Source organism: Physeter macrocephalus, chromosome 12 (genome assembly GCF_002837175.3).
Source record: "Physeter macrocephalus isolate SW-GA chromosome 12, ASM283717v5, whole genome shotgun sequence".
In the NCBI taxonomy this organism is placed as follows: Eukaryota; Metazoa; Chordata; class Mammalia; order Artiodactyla; family Physeteridae; genus Physeter; species Physeter macrocephalus.
Window position 1 is genome coordinate 33,039,728 of NC_041225.1, and position 19,675 is coordinate 33,059,402.

The window sequence follows — 19,675 nt, forward strand, 5'->3', positions numbered from 1 at the left end:
CCAAAGCTGGTCCCGTACCCCAGCCCTGCGCAAACAAAGGTCAAGGACGCTAGGGCAGTGCTCATGGCCGGCTCCTGAACATTGCTCATGCACGTGTAGTAAAGGCTCTGAGAAGTACTGCAGTCAAGAGACCTTTGCAACGGTTTGGCTCCGGCTTTCCTGATATTATTCGGATGGGGAAGTATTTTTCTTCTGCAGAGCGCCCAGGGAACTAGTGATTGAGAGAATTAACTGGAGAAACTCAGTGTTGCCCCCCAGCAGGTGGGATTTTAATCTGACGTCCCTGAGGGTACACCCAAGTCTTCTGGGCTGTGTTTCCTGGAGGGCCAGCCGCACTGGCCTTGGAGCAGTCAGGCTTGGTCCTTTGTGACCTTGGCAGGTCACCTCCCTGGCCCTTGGTGTTCTCACCTGTCAATGGACTCAGTCCCTTTACGGCTCTCTGCTCTGCCCGGGCACCTTTTGTTTTTGTTGGTTCCCTGCCTCTCGCGGCGCTTGGCGCGTGGAAGGACACAGACGCGTTTGATGGCAGCAGAGGCTGAGCGCGCAGAGTCAGAACCATCCGAAGGCCCGTCTGGCTGCCCGGGGCGGCAGGCCGCTGCCTGTGTGCTCACAGGCCCTTCTTTCTGCCGCTGCCGGGAAGGCCTTGTTTTGGTTCTTAGATGACATCATTGTTGCTCCAGGGCAGCCGCCTGTGTACGGTGTGTTCTGATTCAAAGTGAGCCTGCCTGGGCCGTGGTCTGACCTCACGGGCCCTTGATCCAAGCCCATGCTGCCCCCTCGAGACCAGGCTTCCGGACGGGAGCCCGTCATTTCCGAAGCAGGCGGAGCGGGGGCTGTGGTGCCGGCAGCACAGGAGGGCCCAGGGCTGCCGCTTTCTAAGGCTGAGGACCGTCCTCGGGCGGAGGGGGCAGGGCCCTTGGATGCGTGAGCTGGGGCTGGGGGGAGGGGGCAGTGTCTGGAGCTGGGGCTGCTGCTCCCCACCTGGAGGAGGAGGAGGAGGAGGTGTCGGAGGAGGAGGAGGAGGAGGAGGAGGAGGAAGTCACGGTCGCAAACCAGAGGATTCTGGAGGTTTCTGCGGGGAGACCTTCACCGTCTCCTTATCCAGCCTCCTCATTCGTCAGACGCTCGTGCCTGGCCATCGAGTACCAGGCACTGCGCCGGGTGCTGGGCATCCAGAGACGACTGTCCTCCAAGAGCTCACGGCCTGGAGATCAGACGCACAGTGCCTGACGTGCTGTGACGGAAACCAGGTGCTTAGGGGCCTCCACAAGGAGGGGGGCTGAGTCTTAGAGGAACTACAGGCATTCTGGTAGAAAAGAGGGACGCGTTCTCTTTGGTTTGAGTGCCGTAAAAGCCTGGAGTTTGTGAAAATGCATGGACACGAGACCTTGTCTGAAATGTACCTCTTCTAAGCAACCCGGATAGTGTTAGTACGGTGAATCAGGGTTATTAGGCAGATTCTCATACGAAGCACTTGCTCCCTGCTGGGCACTGTCACAGGCTCTGGGGACACAGAGATAGTCACCTGCCCTCAAGGAGGCTGAAAGAGCACGGGAATCAAGGGTGATGGTGCAGCGCCGTTAGTGTGCCGAGTCTGGCGAGCCCCCCAGGGCTCAGGCCAGCAGGGGAGGGGGGGTTGGGCAGGCTTTCAGGAGTTGGTCTCCAGCCTGATGTTTAGGACAAGAGCAGCAGTGAGAGAGAGAGTGAGGGGTCGGGGGTGGCTTAGCTTGGGTGGTGGTGTGCCCATGGCGTCTGGGGGCGCAGAGGCAGGAGGCTCTAGAGCACACATCTGCCTGGCACCTGCCTAGGGCGGGCTGTTCCCCGGCCTGTGTGGCGGGCGATGGCTCCCACCGGGCAGCATGTGACCGCGTGGGAGGTGTGTGACCGTCGTGCTCGCCCAGGGCCTGGCCCACAGCAGGGCCCAGTAGCAGGATCGGGGTGGCTGCTGGCACACGAGGAGTCCTTGGTGACCGTCAGTTCTGCCTCTGACTGCACCCCTGCCATCATCCAGACCTCAATGCAGTTCCTCCGAGGCCTGGATCCTTCCTACAAAGTCATTTCCCTGCCCTAGTGTAGCAATCGCCAAATCCATATTAGTACCAAATTAATACCAAAATCTGTATTAGCTCAGGCTGCCATATCAAAATACTGCAGACTGGAGGCTTAGACCACAGATGTTTATCTCTCACAGCTCTGGAGGCTGGAAATTCAAGGTCAAGGTGATGGCAGATGTGGTTCCTGGTGAGAACCTGCTCCCTTCCCTGTGTGTTCGGCCTTGCTTGGTGGGAGCACGGGGGGTGCGGGGGCTCTTTGGTGTCTCCTTATAAGGGCACTAGTCCACTTGGGTCAGGGCCCCACCCTTGGTGCCTCAGAGGCCCTCTTGTCAATCCCAACACCTTTGGAATCTGAAGGACCCTCTAAGTCAGGAGACCAGAGGTATCGGAGTGTGGTTCTTGCGAAGGTGCCGACAACGGCGGCTTCCCTGTCCCCCCGAGTGTGGCCGCGCCTGCCCGAGGCCGGGGCGGGGAAGGAGCGTGGTCCTCCCTGGCCTCCACGTTCCTTGTCTCCTTTTCTGGTGGACGTTACACGACTTACTCTGTGCCAGAGTTTCCTCATCTCTGAAATGGAGATAATAATAACACTGAATAGGGTTGAAGGGTACATGAACTGACCTTTCCGCAGTGCTGTTGAGGTTGGAGTGACGCGTGTCCCACTCCTGGCATGTGCGAGGGGCTGGGGAGGTGGGCCTGGTGTCTGTATCGCCACAGGAGAAGGTGCAGACGTGACTTTCCTGACCTGCCTGGCCTTCCTGTTGCCCTTCCGTCCACACTCCCTGCTCCATCAGCTTGACCCAGGGAGTCCTCGTGTCCCGCACGTGATGTTCACCCGTCCACCCCGCCTGAGGCCCAGCGTCCTCCTTCGCCGGCCACGTGGCAAACTCTGTCCCATTCCGTCGCTGCGTGAATACGGGGTCCCCGCGAAGCCCTTGGAGCCCCCCGCAGGACAGGAGGCAGGTGTGGGCTCGCCCCCTCCTTTCTCAGCCCCTGCCGGCCTTGTGTTACACTGCTCCTGTTTGACTGTCATGTTTGACTCGTGTCCGAGCAAACAGCACCTCGAAGGCGAGGGGGCTACGGTCTGCTGTCCCCAGCACGGTAGTGAGCTGGCCTTCAGTCACGGTGACTGAATGTTGAGGGAGCAGCGACCAGTCCCTTTTCACCCGCGTGAGGGGCCGGCGTCCACATCACCTGGGGTGGGAACCCAGGATAGCAAGGCCCATCTTGCTGGGGTTCATGGAATTCTGGGGGCCCCCTTAGCGCGCCCTACACTGAAGGGGTACTGGACCGGGACGTAGCCTGCAGCCGGCCCCCAGGTCGCACCCTTTCAACGCGCCCAGAGCTCACCCGAGGAGAGAGGGCCCTCAGGAGGTGTGTGGACGCCCCTTCGCGCACCCACTTCTCAGGCCAGGAGGCTGAGGTGCAAAGAGCTTCGGTTACTAACACGCCCCCGGTCCCCCAAGCACCGCTGCCCGGCCTCCCAGCCCTTTCCCCCACCCGCGGCTGGTTGGAGACAATCCCAAGCGCCCTGAGCACGCAGGTTTAGGCTTCTGCTTTTGGAGAGACTAAGAGAGAAAAGAAAATTTGAGAACACTCTGATGTGATCCACTCACTCTGCGCTTTTATGTAAAGAACATACCCTGACAAACGCACGTCCATACCAGGTGGTAAAAACCACCTTCGCTAACTCCAGTATTTCGCTCATGTTGAAAATGGCCTTTGTTGGAACAGACGCGTGCGGGGGCCTGGCCTATGTCTAGCGCTGGGACGTGGCAGAGGCAGGGAGATGGTCATCTGCCGGGCAGGTGGCGCCCGTGGTGGCTGTGGGGTCCTGTGGGTCGGCTTGGGGCTCTCTGGGGTACCTTTGGGGTACCTCGAACTGGCAACTCAGCTGGGAGTGTGGTCGAACCAACTGGAAAAAGCAGGGGATTCGTCTGGTGCCGCAGAGTATCTCCGACTTGGTGGCCACCCCCGGGAGCGCAGGGCTCTCTCACGCGGGGCTCTGGGGCAGCCGTGTGAGTCTGAGTTTGGGTGCAGGGGCGCACCTTTACGGCGTCCTCAGGGGAGGGCTGCCCGTGGTCCGGGCCGATGGCTGGCCTGGCCCTCTGCTCCCGTGGGGAGCATCTGCCCTCCCGGAGCGGGAGGGCGCCCTGAGTCTGTCCTTCCGTTCCTCTCATTGCTTCCTCGGCTTCAGTGGGGATGCTTGGCCTGCCTGGGTCTCAGGAGAGACGGGAACCGTCTGTCGCAATGTGTTTATGTTCTTCCAGCTGACTTAACGTCCTTCGTGACCCACTTCGAATGGGACATGGCCAAGTATCCTGCGAAGCAGCCGTTGGTGAGCATAGCAGACACTCTGGCAAAGGTAAGAGAAGGGCCTTCTCTTGGGGGACGTCACACTGCTGTGACCGGCGTCCCTGACCATCTGGGGTGAAGCTACGTGGTGTTTGCACCCTGGTGAAGCCAGGAGGAACTTTCCAGAGGCGGGAGGCTGGGTGGGTTCTCGCCCTGCCCAGTGGCCCTGGGTGGGGTCCCTTCCCGTCTGGCTCCCGCCAGCCCTGACTGGGCCCTGAGCTGTGGCCTTCCATGCGCCGGGCAAGGTCAGACACCTTTGGGTTTCAGGGCAGCCCTGGAGACGGCTGGGGGACCACCTGTCCTCCCTACATCTCCTCCAGATCTGCCACTGGTCGGGGTGGCTTCGTCTTACAGGACACTCCCCTCGACGGGTGCTCTGAGCCCCTGGTGTCCTGACCCCAGACCCCGGTGCCTGTTCACGGCGCTCCCCTCTGAAAGATGCTGATGGTGAAGTCAGCCCCCCGCAACTCTCCCGACCCCTGTCTGCTTCCGTGGAGAGTTTGGCTTAAGAGCCCTAACTCCTGGGAGACTCTCCCGGGGTCCCAGCCCCGCTGACAGTGGGGAGGCCGGGGACTGCTGCCCCCAATTGCACTGTCTCGGTGAGCTGGGGGCCTCCAGCTTCTGCTTCATTAATAAAAGCACAGAGGCGGAGCCCCCTGGGGGCACCGCGGGTATCCTGCCGCGTGTCGACTCCTGTTGGTCTCCCCGAGGGTGGGCGCTGATGAAGATTCTAGATTTAGCCTGATGGCTTATGACCACTGTCCCTCCCCTCCCTCCAAGGTGCACAGAGCCCCTAATATGTCACGTCTCCCGTGGCTGGGTGGCCTGGGAGCATCTCAGCCAGACCGGGAACAAAGCCTTCCTGTTGTCTCAGGGCGACAGAAGCACCCGGGTGTGTCTGGGCGGGTCAGGTGAAGGCGACGGGCTGCTGGGACCCACCCCCTTGCAGTCCTGTGCATCTCCCGCTGGCAGGCTGGCGCCCGGCCTGTGTCTCTGGGAACACAGGTGGGACCACAAGGCTCCGGAGTCTGGGCGCGGCTCATCGCACGGCGGTCCCAGCCCCTCCTGGGGCCGTTGGGCAGTGATTCTGGAAGGCCCTTCGAGGAGGGGCTCCCAGAGCACCTGTGCCAGGTGTGGCATCCAGGAGGGTGTTGGGCACCTCCACCCCCAAGCTGGAGGCACACAGTAGTCTGTGGGACTGGCCGCTCCCCGCCCGGCTCTGGTGAGGCCAGGCCGAGCCAGGCAGCGTGGCCAGGGCTGTGCCAAGCGTCCACTGGGGACAGCGCCCACCGGCGTGGCTGTCCCGGGGATGCAGGCAGTGAGGAGGGTTCCCAGGGTGCGTCAGGGCGTCAGCTGAGGCGGGGAGCAGGGCAGTTGTAGAGGACAGGACCTGGCTTCTCTCTAGGCCGGGGGACCAAAGAGTGACTTTGGCAGGAAAGCGGGGTGGGGAGGAGGGCACTGGTTTGGAAAGCGCTCCCTGTGTGCCTGGAACCACGCTGGGCCTTTACTTCCCACGTCACCCCTGCGGGGTAGCTGTCGCCTTGCTCTGCTTTCAGATGGGGAAGCTGGCTGAGAGGTTGCCTGGCATCCGCCAGGACCTGCAGGTGTTGAAGTATTGCCCTGGGATGGGCATGCAGGTCTTGGTTGGGCTGTATGCCTGGCATCACTTCCCAAGGAAGCCCTGGGCTGGCTCCACTGCCAGGAATCAGCTCTTGGAGGCCAGCCAGGCAGAGGCTCCGGGTATTGGCTCCCTCACCCCGTCCTGCCCCAGGAGCACTTGAGCGCTGCCCTCAGCACTGGCTCAGGCCTGTTCCCCGCATTGGGAGATCTAAATCTGTTAACTAGAGACGTCCTAGTCAGAGGAACTCCCTTCTCCGAAAGCGACCAGTGTCTTCTAGGTGTCCGAACAGGTCTCCCCACCTGGGAGGCGCCCTGTGCTGACACTCTCAGGGCTGGGCCCCCGACCCTCCCAACAGCTGGGAACTGAGCCCACCTGCCTCCCCTAATGAAGAGGAGCGAGGCTGGGGACCCAGCCCCTGGCTGCGTCCGTCTCCACGGGCTGGGTCACAGTGTAGTTTCAAAAAGGCTCCCAAATCTCACCGGCAGAACACAGCAAACGGTTTCTTTGCCCGCCGCACGCATGTCCACGGTGCTCGGCGGGGGCCTGCTCCCTGCCAAACCACTCAGGCACCGGCCGCTGGCATCTCCACCACCTGAAGCATCTCTGGGTGCCGTGCAGGGAGGTTCATGGGGTCTCAAGGCTCTGCCTGGCGCACCTGCCCCTCAGTGGCGGGAAGTGCACGCCAGCCACATGCCAGAAGGAGCGGGACTTGGGAGCGTTTGGTTCTGGACATGTTCTCGAAGCGCTGCCTTGTGCCGGGCGCTCTGTCCAGAATTGCAGAGATCACCCAGACCCAGCCTGCCCTTGAGGGGCTCAGTCTGTTGAAGAAAGGGCTCACCTTTCTGGATGACCTGCTCTGTGGACTGTAGCAGCTCACGGTGGTTCCATGGCACTGAGCTCAGAGAGGTTCAGGAGCTGACACCACATCACACAGCCAGAGCTGGAACTGGCGTTCAAACTCGGGCCTGACGGGTTCCCAAGTCCTAGTTCTTCTCATTGTTTTGCTGGTTTCTAAACACTGTAGTTTTTCTAAAACTCTGCAGTTTTTCCTTGGCTTGTGGTAAAGTCAGAAGAATAAAGACGACACAGGATTTTTTGTTTGATTTTTTTTTCCTTTTAAAAAAATACAAATGTATAAATCTTATTTTAAAAATCAAGATCTGTGGCTCGTAGCCATGTCGATTTCCTGGTTACGACATTGTACTCTTGTTATGTGAGATGTTACCAATGGGTGAGACGGGTACATGGGATCTCTGTGTACTATCTTGCAATTTCCTGTGAATCGATAATCATTTCAAGGTAAAAAGGTTCTAAAAATTGTAAAAAAAAAAAACATTATAAATCTTATTTTAAAAATCAAACAATCAAAATGGAAAGATGAAAGCGTTAAAGCCCCCCCCCACCCCGGCATCACCCACACGTCCCCTCCCCTCCAATCTCCACTCCCTTTAATCTCCCTAAAGGTAACCAATGTTTACAAGTTTAAAGTGGATCCTCTCATTTATATTAAAAGTATATATATTTCAACTCAAAATTGCTCCTATCGTACAGATTGCCTCCTTTTTCTGTGTAGTGATTCCTGAGATATTCCCCTAGCAGCAGTGGTGTGCTGATCTGTTGTGTTTGTTGGTGCGATGGAAATGTCCCCTCCGCAGCCGAGGGCGGGCCACCAGTGAGGCGCCCCTGAATGTGTTTCCTCCCGGCGTGGCCTGGAGGAAACAGGCACAGTCTCCCAAGAGCCACGGGACCAGCCCTCAGGCACCGTGTCGCTGGCACGGTATTCCGTGGTGTGGGTGCCGTGCTTTGTCGGACCGGTTCTGTGTCCGTGGACCCTGCCGTTAAAGTGTGAGCCAGAAAATCCCCCCAGTTTCCACGGGCAAGAGGGGTTCGCCGCTGTCGCTGAGCCGCTGGCTTCAGTGACCTCGAGATACTGATTTGCAGTGATCGTCGTAACAGCTGCTGAGTTTTGAGCGCTTCCGTTGAATTGGGCCTGGTGAGCATTGTTCTTTCGCTGCTGCGGGTGAGTTATCACCCCGGCCGAGCAGGTGGGGCTCCTGAGGCCAGGCATCTGGAGAGCTGAGCCTTGGGCCTCCGCTGTCTCGTTTCCCTGCCCACCGCAGGAGGGTATCCCGGACGCGCTCCTGAAACTTCCAGAACAGGGGGCTCTCCCTAACGTCAGGCCGGTGACCTGCCTCCAAACTGAAAAGAGCCTTCTTCCTACCTACACAGAACAGGAAGGGGCTGCCGTGGGGCACAGCTGAGCCTGGAGACCTGGGTGCTGGCCGGGGCCGGGCTACAGCGGGTCCCCCGAGAGGCCGGGATGGGGGTCAGCCCGAGCTGACCTCTAGCAGAGCCTGAAAGCACGTGCAGTTGGGGCCCTGGGGGCCCTGAGAGTGCGAGATGGGCTTGAAATCGGGACAAGACTCAGCTTGCTGAGTGATCCTAGAAAAGCCATTTATATCTCGAGCCCCCTTTCGGCAAAGCGGGGACGTTAATCCCTTCCCTGCCTCCCCGGGGTGAGCTCGCGGTAGGGTCAAGTGCTGGAAGGTCTGGGAGAGCAGAGGGGAGAAAAACGTAAGCCATCCCGGCCAGAGGGCAGGGTGCAGTGTTCTCCTGAAGTGCACCAGGAGGAACTTGCGGCAATTTTGAAAAGTTCAGCCAACTCTTGAAACTCTTTTGCTTTTCCAAATAGCAACTGGCACAGATCGAGACGGACCTGAAGTCCCGAACGGCCGCCTACAGCACTCTGAAGACAAATCTGGAGAACCTGGAGAAGAAATCCACGTGAGTATTCGGAGGGCATGGCCGGGGCAGCGTCCAAGCCGGGCTCCTGCACGGGCCTTTCAGATCACTGGGTGAGCTGGGTGTCTGTGTCCGAGAGAGGCAGCCAGCCAGCCAGCCAGCCAGACGGACAGACGGACACAGAGGTCCTCCTGCCTCTTCAGGAGTTGCGTGCTGGGCAGGGAGGGCCAACAGTAACAGTGGTTGATTGGACACACACGGAGTGAAGGAGGGGAGGGTGAAGAGGGCCAGACAGTCTCTAGCTCCCTCTGACGTTTCTCTTTTTCTTCTTCGGATCAGTGTTTATTAAGTACCCACTGTACTCAGGCCTTATGCTAGGCCCTAAAGATACAAAGCAGAATAAAATATCATTTCTGCACTTGGCGAGCTCACAGTTATTCACTCAACAAATATTTATGGAAAGTCTGCTTTGTGCAAGGGGTGCAGGTGTAAACCGGACAGATAAGGTCTGATACCCTAAGGAGTCCGGTACAGACGGGCACTGCAGGGTGCCTTTGGAGAGGGACCCTAAGGGCCTTATCAGTGATGGCTGGCCAGCATGGGGAAGAGGGCGTGTGGGTTCCGGGCGGGGCGGTCTGGAGAGCCCTGTGGGATGGCTTTTTCCCCAAAGCTTCGGCCTTGACTGAGGGCTCGAGAACTCTTTCCTCGGGAAGCAACGTGCACTTGGGTATTTAACCGCGTGGCCTGCGCACTGATGCTACAGACAGTCTCAGTAGTTGTGTTTTGGCGCATTTGCCGATACAATAGCCTTGACCCCTGTGCTAAAAATACCATGACCTTGATGAGACAGGTTCCACCGGACACACGAACAAAGCCATTTCAGGTGACCGTCCCCTGGCTGCCGGACCTGTGAGGTGTGTAAAGTGGAACGGAGCCCTCTTCTGGGCCTGTCTCTGCCCGGAGCGGCCCAGGTGGTGGCGTGAGCCGACCGCCGCGTCCCGCTTGGGTAACATAAGCCGCCCGTCAGCAGCGCCCCCTCCCAACAGCCGGTCTTGCTCCGGGACAGCACCGCTGACCGAGGTGTTGGATGCAGCTCGGGTGACTGGTGACAGGACCTGGGGTCCTGCCAGGCACAGCAGAGCCGGGGGACACTTGGCCCAGGGCCCGCACCCCTCCCCAGGAAGCGTCCTGAGCCTTCCTGTCCCCTGCTGCCCCAACACCTGTGTGTCGTGGGGGTGCTGGGGCCCTGTGCGTCCCACAGGCCCAGGGATGCCTCTGTGTGCTCTTCTGCTGATCACAACCCCTTCGTCCCACGTGGATTCAGGGGAAACCTCTTCACTCGGACACTGAGCGACATTGTGAGCAAAGAAGACTTCGTGTTGGGTTCTGAGTATCTGATCACACTGCTGGTCATTGTTCCCAAGTAAGTGGACCTCCGGGAAGGTGAGTGGTTTGGGGTCTCCATCTGGGTTGGTGACCACAGAAGGAAACCTGTCCTGCCCAACAGAGGTGAAGCGGGAGCCCCCCAAGGCCAGATCCCGGAGCCCTAAATGGCGGCCGTGGGGTGGTCAGGGCAGCGGGTGGCAGTGCTTGTGGCGGTAACGGTGACGGAAGCGGTCATTTCTTGGGCGTCTGCTGTGTGCCCGAAGCCGCGCACAGGAGCTCGTTTCCCTCACCACACGCCTGGGGTCGGGCGGGGGCTCTTATTCTTCCCTTGTCCCGCGGCCGGAGAGCTCAGCTGGTCTGCCAGGCTCACACAGGGCCAGGGTCAGAGCTCGCAGCAGGAATCTCCTCTGAGCCCTTCTCACGGCCGCTCCGTGGTGCCTGGGGCCTCATGGGGAGGCTAAGCCCCCGATGGCGCTGGGGACGGGGGTCCCAAAGCCCACGGCAGGGCCTCAGGGGATGTTGGGGGCGCTGTCTGGCCCCAGCCCTGCTCCTCTCAGGCCCTCAGGGAAAGGGGTGTGCAGCTTCCTGGACTCTCAGGACACACCCCACAATCTTTTCTGCAAAAAATCACTGAACGATTCTGTACTCTCACAGACCAAGCTATGCACAATGGCAAAAAACCTACGAATCCCTCTCGGACATGGTGGTCCCGCGGTCGACGAAGTAAGTGAGACCTCAGCTTGGCCCCAGGGCCTGGGGTCGGGCGGGGGGGGGGGCATGTGTGGGTGCTCTGGGGCACCTAGCCACCAAACATGCCCCAAGGGCACAAGGGCCTTCAGCCCTCCACACTTGTGCCTTCACAGCCACACACCCAGCCACGTGCCAGACTCCCTCCATCTTTCAGAACCCCGCTTCCTTGCCCCCTCCTCTGGGAAGCCCTCCCTGACTACCTTCTGGCCCTCAGGGCATGCAGGGCCTGCGCTGTGCTCTGCTCTGCATTCTCAGCTTGGCCTGGATTCTTCCCCACCTGAGGGTCAAGCAGGAGCCTGGCTGTGATGGCCGCAGAGCACGGGCAGGGGAGGAAAAGTCTCGACGTGTGGCCTGCTGGGGTCAGAGCAGGAGTGGCCAGTGAGGGCTGGAAAAGTGACAGCAGAAGGGATAGAGGAACATATTTGAACCATGAATACCACACAGCTGGGAAAATCAACAGTTCAGCGTTACGGGCACGAGCAAGGATAATCTCACTCTGTGATGTTAAGCGGAAGGCAGGTTGCAGACGGGGACACACGGCACGAGGCCATTTATTTAAAATCTAAAAATGGGCAAAACTAAACTGTATGTGACGTGGGAAATGCAGGTGCACGGAATTATGGGTGTTTGAGGATGAGAAACGCCAAGCTCAGCACAGCGGTGACCCGGGGTGGGATTAGAATGAGGTTGGGGAGGGCATGTGGGGCTTCTGTTGTATGAACGTCGTTCTATGTCTCAAGCTGGGCGGGGGATACATGGGTATTTATTCTCTGTACCTTTTCCCACGCCTGAAATAGCTTGCACTTTAAATGATTTCTCAATGAGTCTTGGGCAGCCCTGCCCACTCCCATCCCAGCCCAGAGGCCTCTGGCCTGGGGCGCCTGCTGGCTCTCCCAGGGTCACAGACTCAGGGGAGAGAGCGATCAGGGGCTAAACTGAAGGGTGCAGGGCGCAGGACAGTCCCAGCCTGAGGTCACCAGGGGAGGCTGGAGGAGTGAGCCAGGGGCAGCAGGAGGAGGAGGAGGGCGTACAGGCCGGCAGACGAGCTGGCCCTCGACGCTGGCCTGCCTGGCCGGAGCGTTCACTGCTCTCCAGTGCTGGCTCTCCATGGCCAAGTGCTGGGAACCGCTGCCGGGACAGGCTGCTTCAGGAGGTGGCTTGACTTCTCAGACCAGAACCCCCAGGCCCTCCATTGTCAGGGGGCACCTGAGAGTCTGCTGAGATTACTCTGGAAAGGTTTCTGGAACCTGGGTCAGCCCCTATGGGTGTGGGCTCGGAGAAGCAGGAAAGGTGACCCGAGACCCTGCTTGGGCCCAAGGGCTCCCATTGTCGGGTCATCTGGCCAGCGGGACCCCCATATTGAGGACAGCAACCGCAGCGGTCCTACGTCAAGGTGTGCCAGGGAGACCGTGTCTAATTAGAACATTGTGACGTTGGACGTGAAATGCCCACTGTGGGATGGTTTCCACCGTCTGGAACTTTGCCCTCTGCTTCGTTACAACCACAGCGCGTGAGAGCTGGCGCGCCCCGCTCGGCACACCAGGCGACTAAGACCTGCGTGCCGCTTGCTCTCGGCCAGTTCATGACCCGGAGCCCGCCCCAGATCCGAGCAGGTCTCCGGCGTTTAGGTCACCCCTGGAGCCCTAGCCCAGGGCTAGGGCTAGGAGGGTGAGTGGGAGGTCCAGGAGACGCCGGGAAGGCGCCGGCAGCTGACACCGCGCAGCCGGGAGTGAGGCACTAGGAAGGGACGCCCTCGGTTCCTCCACCCTCGCTGCCGCCGGGGCCACCAGGCTCCCCCTGCAGCGACCCGCCCCGCCGGGGGGAGGACAGGCTCCTTCGGCCCAGCTCCGGGGCCTGGTGGTGAGTCCAGTGAACAAGCGCTTCTCTCCCACAGGTTGATAGCTGAGGACAACGAGGGCGGCCTCTTCACCGTGACTCTGTTTCGAAAAGTGATTGACGATTTCAAAACCAAAGCCAAAGAGAATAAGTAAGGGCTGTGGCCTCGGTGGGTTTCTCCGGGTTGGGTTTGTCTCCACTGGAGGGGGGTGGTCTCTGCTCTGACTGGAAGCTTCTTAGCGAAAGCCTCTCCTCTGCTTGTTTTAAGGTTCACTGTCCGTGAATTTTACTACGATGAAAAAGAAATTAAAAGGGAAAGGGAAGAGATGACCAGATTGCTGTCGGATAAGAAGCAACAATACGTGAGTCTCTGATACAGGCCCGGAGGATTTTCTTGAAGGCGTTGGGTGGCGCCCGCGCCCCCGAGGCCTGGAGCAGAGGGGCCCCGCCTCGTCCCAGCACCCACGTCCAGCGTCCCTCCTTGCCCGGTGCGCACTGCTGGGGCTGCCAGACAGGGTCTGGGGGAGGGTGACAAGCACCGGTAACCTGGAGGTGGTGGCACATGAGCCGTGAGCCCTGCTGTAGGAGATGTCACCGAGCCCGGCGCTGCCGTCCGGGAAGGAACTCTTAGCTCCGTTCTGCGGAGGAGAAAGTGAGGCTCTGAGAGGTGAACGAGCACTGGCCCTGGGAGAGGACCCCACCTGGCCGCCTGGGGTCGAGCAAGCTGTCAGGGCTCCGGGCGGGAGCGCCTGTGCTGAGCGTGGCAGGGCCGCCGTCGCCCGAAGCCCTGGTCCGTGTGACGCCCTGGTCCGTGTGACGTCCAGGGGTGCTGTGACGTCCCCGTCACCAGCACCTGTATTTACCTCCCCGAGGCTTAGCAGAGAGCGGGTGCTTATCCTAGAGACTTCCAACCACAGCCACTCAGAACCTTCTCAGGTGTGAGGGCAGCTGAGCTCAAGAGAGAGAAGAACAGATTTTCATTTTTGAAATGTGAATGGTGTGGCCTTGAGAAAGTCGCTCTGTAAAATGGGCACCTTTGGGACCCAGCATCCTCCAGCTCAGAGCGGGGCTGAGCGCGGGGGGGACGTTTTCAGGTCCCCTGCCCTACGGTCCCCCCAGGGAGGGTTCTCAGAGAAACTTGCAGTTCAGCCTCTAGAGTAGAGGAAGGGAGGGGTGAGGAAAGTTGGTGTGTAAACATGAAGCTGCGAGTGTGTGTTTGGCTGAAGAGCCAGTGCCTCCCGTGGGGCTGGGCCTGTGCCCCGGGCCTCCTCCTGCCTCGGGCTGCGGCGTCTGTGCATCCTGCCTGACCTCTCTGGGTCCGTGGCCTTTGCACAGGGACTGCAGACACCTGGCCCCATCAGGAGTGAGAACCAGCCACGGGCCCCCGGAAATGGGGTCCCCGGAGCCCCCCTGGATGGACCCGTCCCCCCTCGGAGGAGGAAACGGGAACTGATCATATAACACTGCCTGTGAGGGATTTCAGCCCTTCCCTCCCCGAGGAGAAAGGCACGCGCGCGCGCGCGCACACACACACACATACGTGTGTGGACGTGTGTGTGCACGCCAAGGGAACACACACTTCTTAGATCCACAGTCTGTCGGGCTTGGGCCAAGGCTCCGGGCCCTTCCTGAGACTAAGGACTGGGCTGGAGCCCTATGCCCCTGGCCTCGGACCCGACTCACCAGGCAGGAAGGAAGCTCCCCAGCAAGAGCTGAGATCCAAAGGGTTTCCTCCTTCACCTGGGCTCGCCCAGAACCCTAATATCCCAAGAAGGTTCCAGCCTTCTCTTTAGCTGAGCCCTTTCCCTGCTTGCTTTAGTCCTGGCCCGAGCCCCCCACGGCGTCTCTGGAGGGAGCTAGGTGGTGGCACCTTTCACAGGTGACCGGGGGCGAGCCTTTGGCACCCACCTCCGCGCTGGCACAGACCCGCTGGGGATCAAGGCGATACACCCGAGCCCAGCGCCTGCGCCTCTGTCTCAGGTTGCTCGCTGGCAGTTTTTCGCGTGGTGTAGACTTCCGCTCCCTGGCTGCCCCGGGGAGCCCCGCCCGGTCTCCGTGGAGGGGAAGCGGAGCTCCGAAGGACAAACTAACTTGGAAACTTGTAGTTCCTTGCGAGGCTCTTGCTGGGCGCCAGCGAGCAGGGGTCAGCTGGGGTCAGCCCTACCCCGGCTTCTTAAGAATCTCTTTCCCCCTTTAGCCTTTTCGGAGGTGCATAGGACCAGCATCCTGCGTCCGTCCTTTTGTTACCTAGGTCCTGGGTGTCAGTTCCCTTTGAGAGCACAGGATGGGATTTTCCCGCTCTTTGCCCCTGTCTGCAGAGAAAGATGATAAAGGGTCGAATGTGTCCTAACAGCACGCCTGACCAGTTTTCTGCATGTAACATGCTTAAGTGCATCCTGACGGCCAAGGAGGCTACTGTGAGCTGGACTTGGGAGAGACACCCTGACTCAGCCCAGACAGCCCGGAAGGGTGGAGCTGGTCCCACAGACGTTCCAGGGAGGGGCAGCTCCTGGCTGAGGCCAGGCCTGGGGAGGGGCTGTGGGCTCTGCCCCTGGTATATGGAACCCGAGGACTTTAACACCCCCGCCCTGGAGGGGGAGTGCCAACATCACCGGCACACCTCCAGCCCAACCAGCACGCAAGTCCCAAGGGTGGGCCGGCATGCCTGAGCCCGCCTTCAGGTGCTTTGCAGGCCGTGAGAATGATTTCTGTCTGTTTGTGATGCATGTTTGCTGAAAGATTAATAAATCATTTCTGTGCCTTTAGCAAACTTCCTGTGTTGCTCTTAAAAAGGGATCATCCACCTTCCCGGACCACAAGGTTAAGGTAACCCCGCTAGGGAACCCTGATAGGCCCGCTGCGGGGCAGAACGGCAGAGAGAGAGAGAGTGAGGGCGAGGGTGAGGTAAGCAACCCCCCGGGAGCCCTGGGGTTCCCCGGCTCGCATGTCCTCGCCCGTGCAGGCATCTTTGGAGAAAACAAATCCTTGCGTTTCCTGTTATCTACTATGGCTTTTGAGGTCTTAAATTCAAGGATTCCAGAATCATGCCTTCCTCCTAATCTGCAGGGTCTCTTGGGAGCTGCCCCTCCCCCTCCCCCCCCAGCAATGATTGGTGCTTTTGCTGGCCAGGGTGCCTTTGTCCTGGCTGGCGGTGGCTGGAGCTGGTGATGGGGCAGGTCCTGGCTGGGGGATGGTGGTCGGGCAGCTCAGCTCTTTTCCCCTGGGTGCCCGCCCCTGACCCACCCCTGACCTTTGTGAGCACCCGAGGAGGACCAGCCATACCAGCATTAGCGATAGCGGCTGTGGCCACGTGCAATGGGGCTGTGAGGGACCCCCTGGAAGTGGCGGCTGGTGGATGATGCCGGGACTTGGGGTGGAGCCTTCGAGAAGCGGGGCTCCTTGGCGGCGCAGTGTCAGCCAGAAGCCTGCTGGCTGCCTGCTGAAAGCCCCGAGGTCAGGGGCTGCCTGCCAGCCGCAGCCCGGTGGGTGATGGCCCCACGCGTGTGCCGGGTGGCAGGCCCGCTGAGCTGCCCCAGCGCCAGGTGCCCTGGAGAACGTGGGCCTGGGCCTCACCCTGGCCTCGTCCGACCGACTCGCTGCTTTTGTTGGCCCCTGGGCGTTTCTTCTCGGCTCGGGGCTTGCTCTGTTAAAACCCACGTCCTTTGTTGGCCGGGCGTCGGGTCGAGTGGCCGGGAGGGGTCACCCCACTCCTGTCCCTGCAGGGCCCGCTGCTGCGATGGCTCAAGGTGAACTTCAGCGAAGCCTTTATTGCCTGGATCCACATCAAGGCACTGAGAGTGTTTGTGGAGTCTGTGCTCAGGTGCGTGGACCAGATGCCCGCCCTGGGCTGTCCTGCGGTGGGAGGTTGGGGTAGCCAGCTCTGGGGCCACCTGGGCTCTGCCACCCCGCTTCTGGCCCCTCCGGCCTCCTCTGGGACACGCCCTGGCTTTCCTGCCCTCTTCCTCTGCAACTCCTGGCTCTTGGCAACAGGCTTAGGGTTTCCTCAGTCAAATAAACCTTCCCTCAGTCCTGAGGGCCCCTGCTGTCCGGTGCTCTGTCCCTTTCCTGCCAGTCATGGGGCTGGTGTCCTGCCGCGCCCACCCCCTCTGTGCAGCGCACCAGGGGCCAGTGGCTCCTGGAAGAAGCACCAGCACCGACCGTCTCCATCCTTGACCTTTGAGGCCTAACCCTCAAGGCAGCACAAAAAGTGAAACCCAAACCAAACCGAACCAACAACAGCTAAACTCATTTTACCTTTTTTTTTTTTTAAACAAATGAAAACTAGGTTCACTATTTTGTAGAAACTATAGGTAATCCCAAAGAGTGAATAAAAAGCACCAAGAGGAAACACTGCTAACATGCTGGTGTACTAGCATCCTTCAGATTTTGGGGGTTTGTTTCTGTAAATTTGCAGATATGCATAACTTGTTTTAACTTTTTATTTTATATTGGACTATAGCCGATTAACAATGTTGTGATGATAGTTTCAGGTGCACAGCAAAGCGACCCAGCCGGCCATACATATGCATGTATCCGTTCTCCCCCAAACGCCCCTCCCATCCAGGCTGCCACGTAGCATGGAGCAGAGTTCCCCGTGCTGTACAGTAGGTCCTTGTTGCTTATCCCTTTAAAATATAGCCGTGTGTACCTGTCAATCCCAAACTATCTAACTATCCCTTCCCCCCACCCTTCACCCCTGGTAACCATAAATGCATCCTCTTAAGTCTGTGAGTCTGTTTCTGTTTTGTAAATAGGTTCATTTGTATCATTTCTTTTTCGATTCCGCAGATCTGCATAATTTTTACAAAATTTTTACAAAAATGGAATCAAACAGGAAATACTCGTTGGAGCCTGCTTTCTGCTGTGTTTGAACATATCCCGTGTCCTGAACTGTGGGGGGGGTCTTGGCAGCACTGCTCACGGCCGCTGCCCCCTTCTCCCAAAGCTTGGCCTGCTCTGGTCTGCAGGCTCCAGTGCCCCTCGGCCCCTCTGGGGTGGTCTTGCTGGGCCCCTTCCGCCAGGCTGACTGCCCTGCTCTCTCCTTCCTGCCCAGGCTTCCTAGGTCTCTGCTACGGTTCGCTTCGCGGCCGGCTTCACTGGATTCCTGACTCATCTTCCCTCCCGATCCTTTCCTCCTGATCCCCGTTTCTACCAGCGGCCTCAGGTCCTTCCCCAAACTTCAGGGCCCGCTTGGACACCTCCGCGCCCTCACCCTCTGGTCCCTCCCCACCTCCCTGCAGCTCACGCACCCCCGACAGCCCCCCATCCTGCCTTTGCTTTCTCTTCCGCCGTCTCCCGCCCAGCTGTTGCTCGGGCCCCTGCCTCCAGTTCATCCTCCACGTGGCTGCCGGTGTGGTTTTGTCCCAGTACAGACCGGGTCTGATGGCGGTTCCTCATCCTCTCAAGCATCTCAGACCCCTGTAACGGCAAGGATTGTGGCGCTGGGCTGAGGGCACCCTCGAGATAACCCGGAGTGTTCCAGCCTCGACAGTATAGACGGGCCCCGGTCTGTCTCTGCTCACCTTGAAAATCAGGGGTTCTCAGGCCCAGTGTGGCAAAGCCTGCCCGTCCTCACAGGATGCCCATTTTGCTCAAGTGAGAGGTCGAGAGGGACGTCCCTAATACCTCGTTTAAGCTCGGTAAAGCTGAGTATACGCAAAAAAAATTCCTTTCAAAACTATCAAATGTATGACATTTTCAAAACTGTACTTTTTATTTCTCCTGAATAGTTGTAATACATGAACACTGTAAAAAAACAAAAATTCAAGTTCAGAAATAGGTACCGTGGAAAGTAAGTTCCTCGCAGCCCCACTGCCCATAGATCTCCCAGTTAACGGTTTCAAGACTCTTCTCACCCCGCCAAATGTCATCATTTATACTTAACGTTCTGCAACTTGGTTTTTTTCATCTGCTTTGCATTATAGTCTTATCAGTATGCATAGAGATACTCGCTCCTTCTTGATGGCTTTTTCATATTCCACCGTATGGAGAGAGCATAAGCTAAGAAAATAGATGTTGAACCAACAAGTTGATTAGAGCAGACGGGTAAAGTTCTCCTGTCTCTTGACCCTCCGACCCCGCGTAGGTCTTTTCCCCCGGTTCGCACTTGTCGCTGTGTCTTTTCTCAGAGCTGGTTTTGTCCTTTTTCCCTACCTTGAGAGCTGGAGGGGAGGGCTGGGGTGACTTGGCCTCTCTGCCTGTCACCCAGCCCAGAGTCAGACAAAGAGGAGGTGCCCCACGTTTGGCCTTTGAATCAAATCAAAGAGAAGTGGACCAGCCCTCAACTGCGGAAGTGCTGGTTCATTCTCAGGGTGAAGTGAATCAGGGGCTTAAATCACCCAAGGTGAGAGCGGAAACGGGCCCTGGCTGAGTGGTGGGACCATGGTGAGACTGGAGACGCCGGTAGCTGGGTCATTAGACTGGATCTTGGGAGACGTCTAGTGGGGAATGGATATTAGGGAAGCAACAGTGATGATTGATGTGTGTGGATGGGTTCACCTACAGAGAGTCGCTTAGAGGGAATGTACCAGCATTTAAGGAGTGGAAGCAAAGAAGCCTGTGTGGATGTCAGAGGCCGGAGGAGGGAGAGATGGGTGAGTCAGGGAACAGAAGGTTAAGGCTTTAGCTGTCTCTGGGATGGGGCCGCTGGGAGGTCATTGGTGTGGGCAGCTCGAGTGTAGTGGCTGAAGGATGCTTGGGTGACGTAGGACATTGGGTGCTCTCGGATGTGGGGTGAGAGCGGGAGGCAGTTGAGGGAATTTTTATTTTAAACAGGGCATGATGGTGCCGTTTTTTTAATTTTTTAGTTCTGGACATGTAGAATTTATTTTTTATTTTTATTTTTTAACATCTTTATTGGAGTAGAATTGCTTTACAGTGGTGTGTTAGTTTCTGCTGTATAACAAAGTGAATCAGCTATACATATACATATGTC

At 58.6% G+C, this 19,675-nt stretch overlaps 1 protein-coding gene across 2 annotated transcripts in view; it reads left to right on the plus strand.

The window, feature by feature from the left end:
- Positions 1-19,675, plus strand: part of ATP6V1C2 (ATPase H+ transporting V1 subunit C2) — a 55,683-nt gene that overhangs the window by 32,540 nt on the left and 3,468 nt on the right. The window contains exons 5-12 of one of the 2 annotated variants that reach the window (XM_028496556.2): positions 4,322-4,416; positions 8,720-8,811; positions 10,094-10,192; positions 10,810-10,878; positions 12,800-12,892; positions 13,010-13,103; positions 15,508-15,645; positions 16,464-16,561. In XM_028496556.2, coding sequence (XP_028352357.1) covers positions 4,322-4,416; positions 8,720-8,811; positions 10,094-10,192; positions 10,810-10,878; positions 12,800-12,892; positions 13,010-13,103; positions 15,508-15,645; positions 16,464-16,561 — 778 coding nt within the window. The remainder of the gene's footprint in view (positions 1-4,321; positions 4,417-8,719; positions 8,812-10,093; positions 10,193-10,809; positions 10,879-12,799; positions 12,893-13,009; positions 13,104-15,507; positions 15,646-16,463; positions 16,562-19,675) is intronic. The other variant, XM_024118590.2, reaches the window with a different exon arrangement.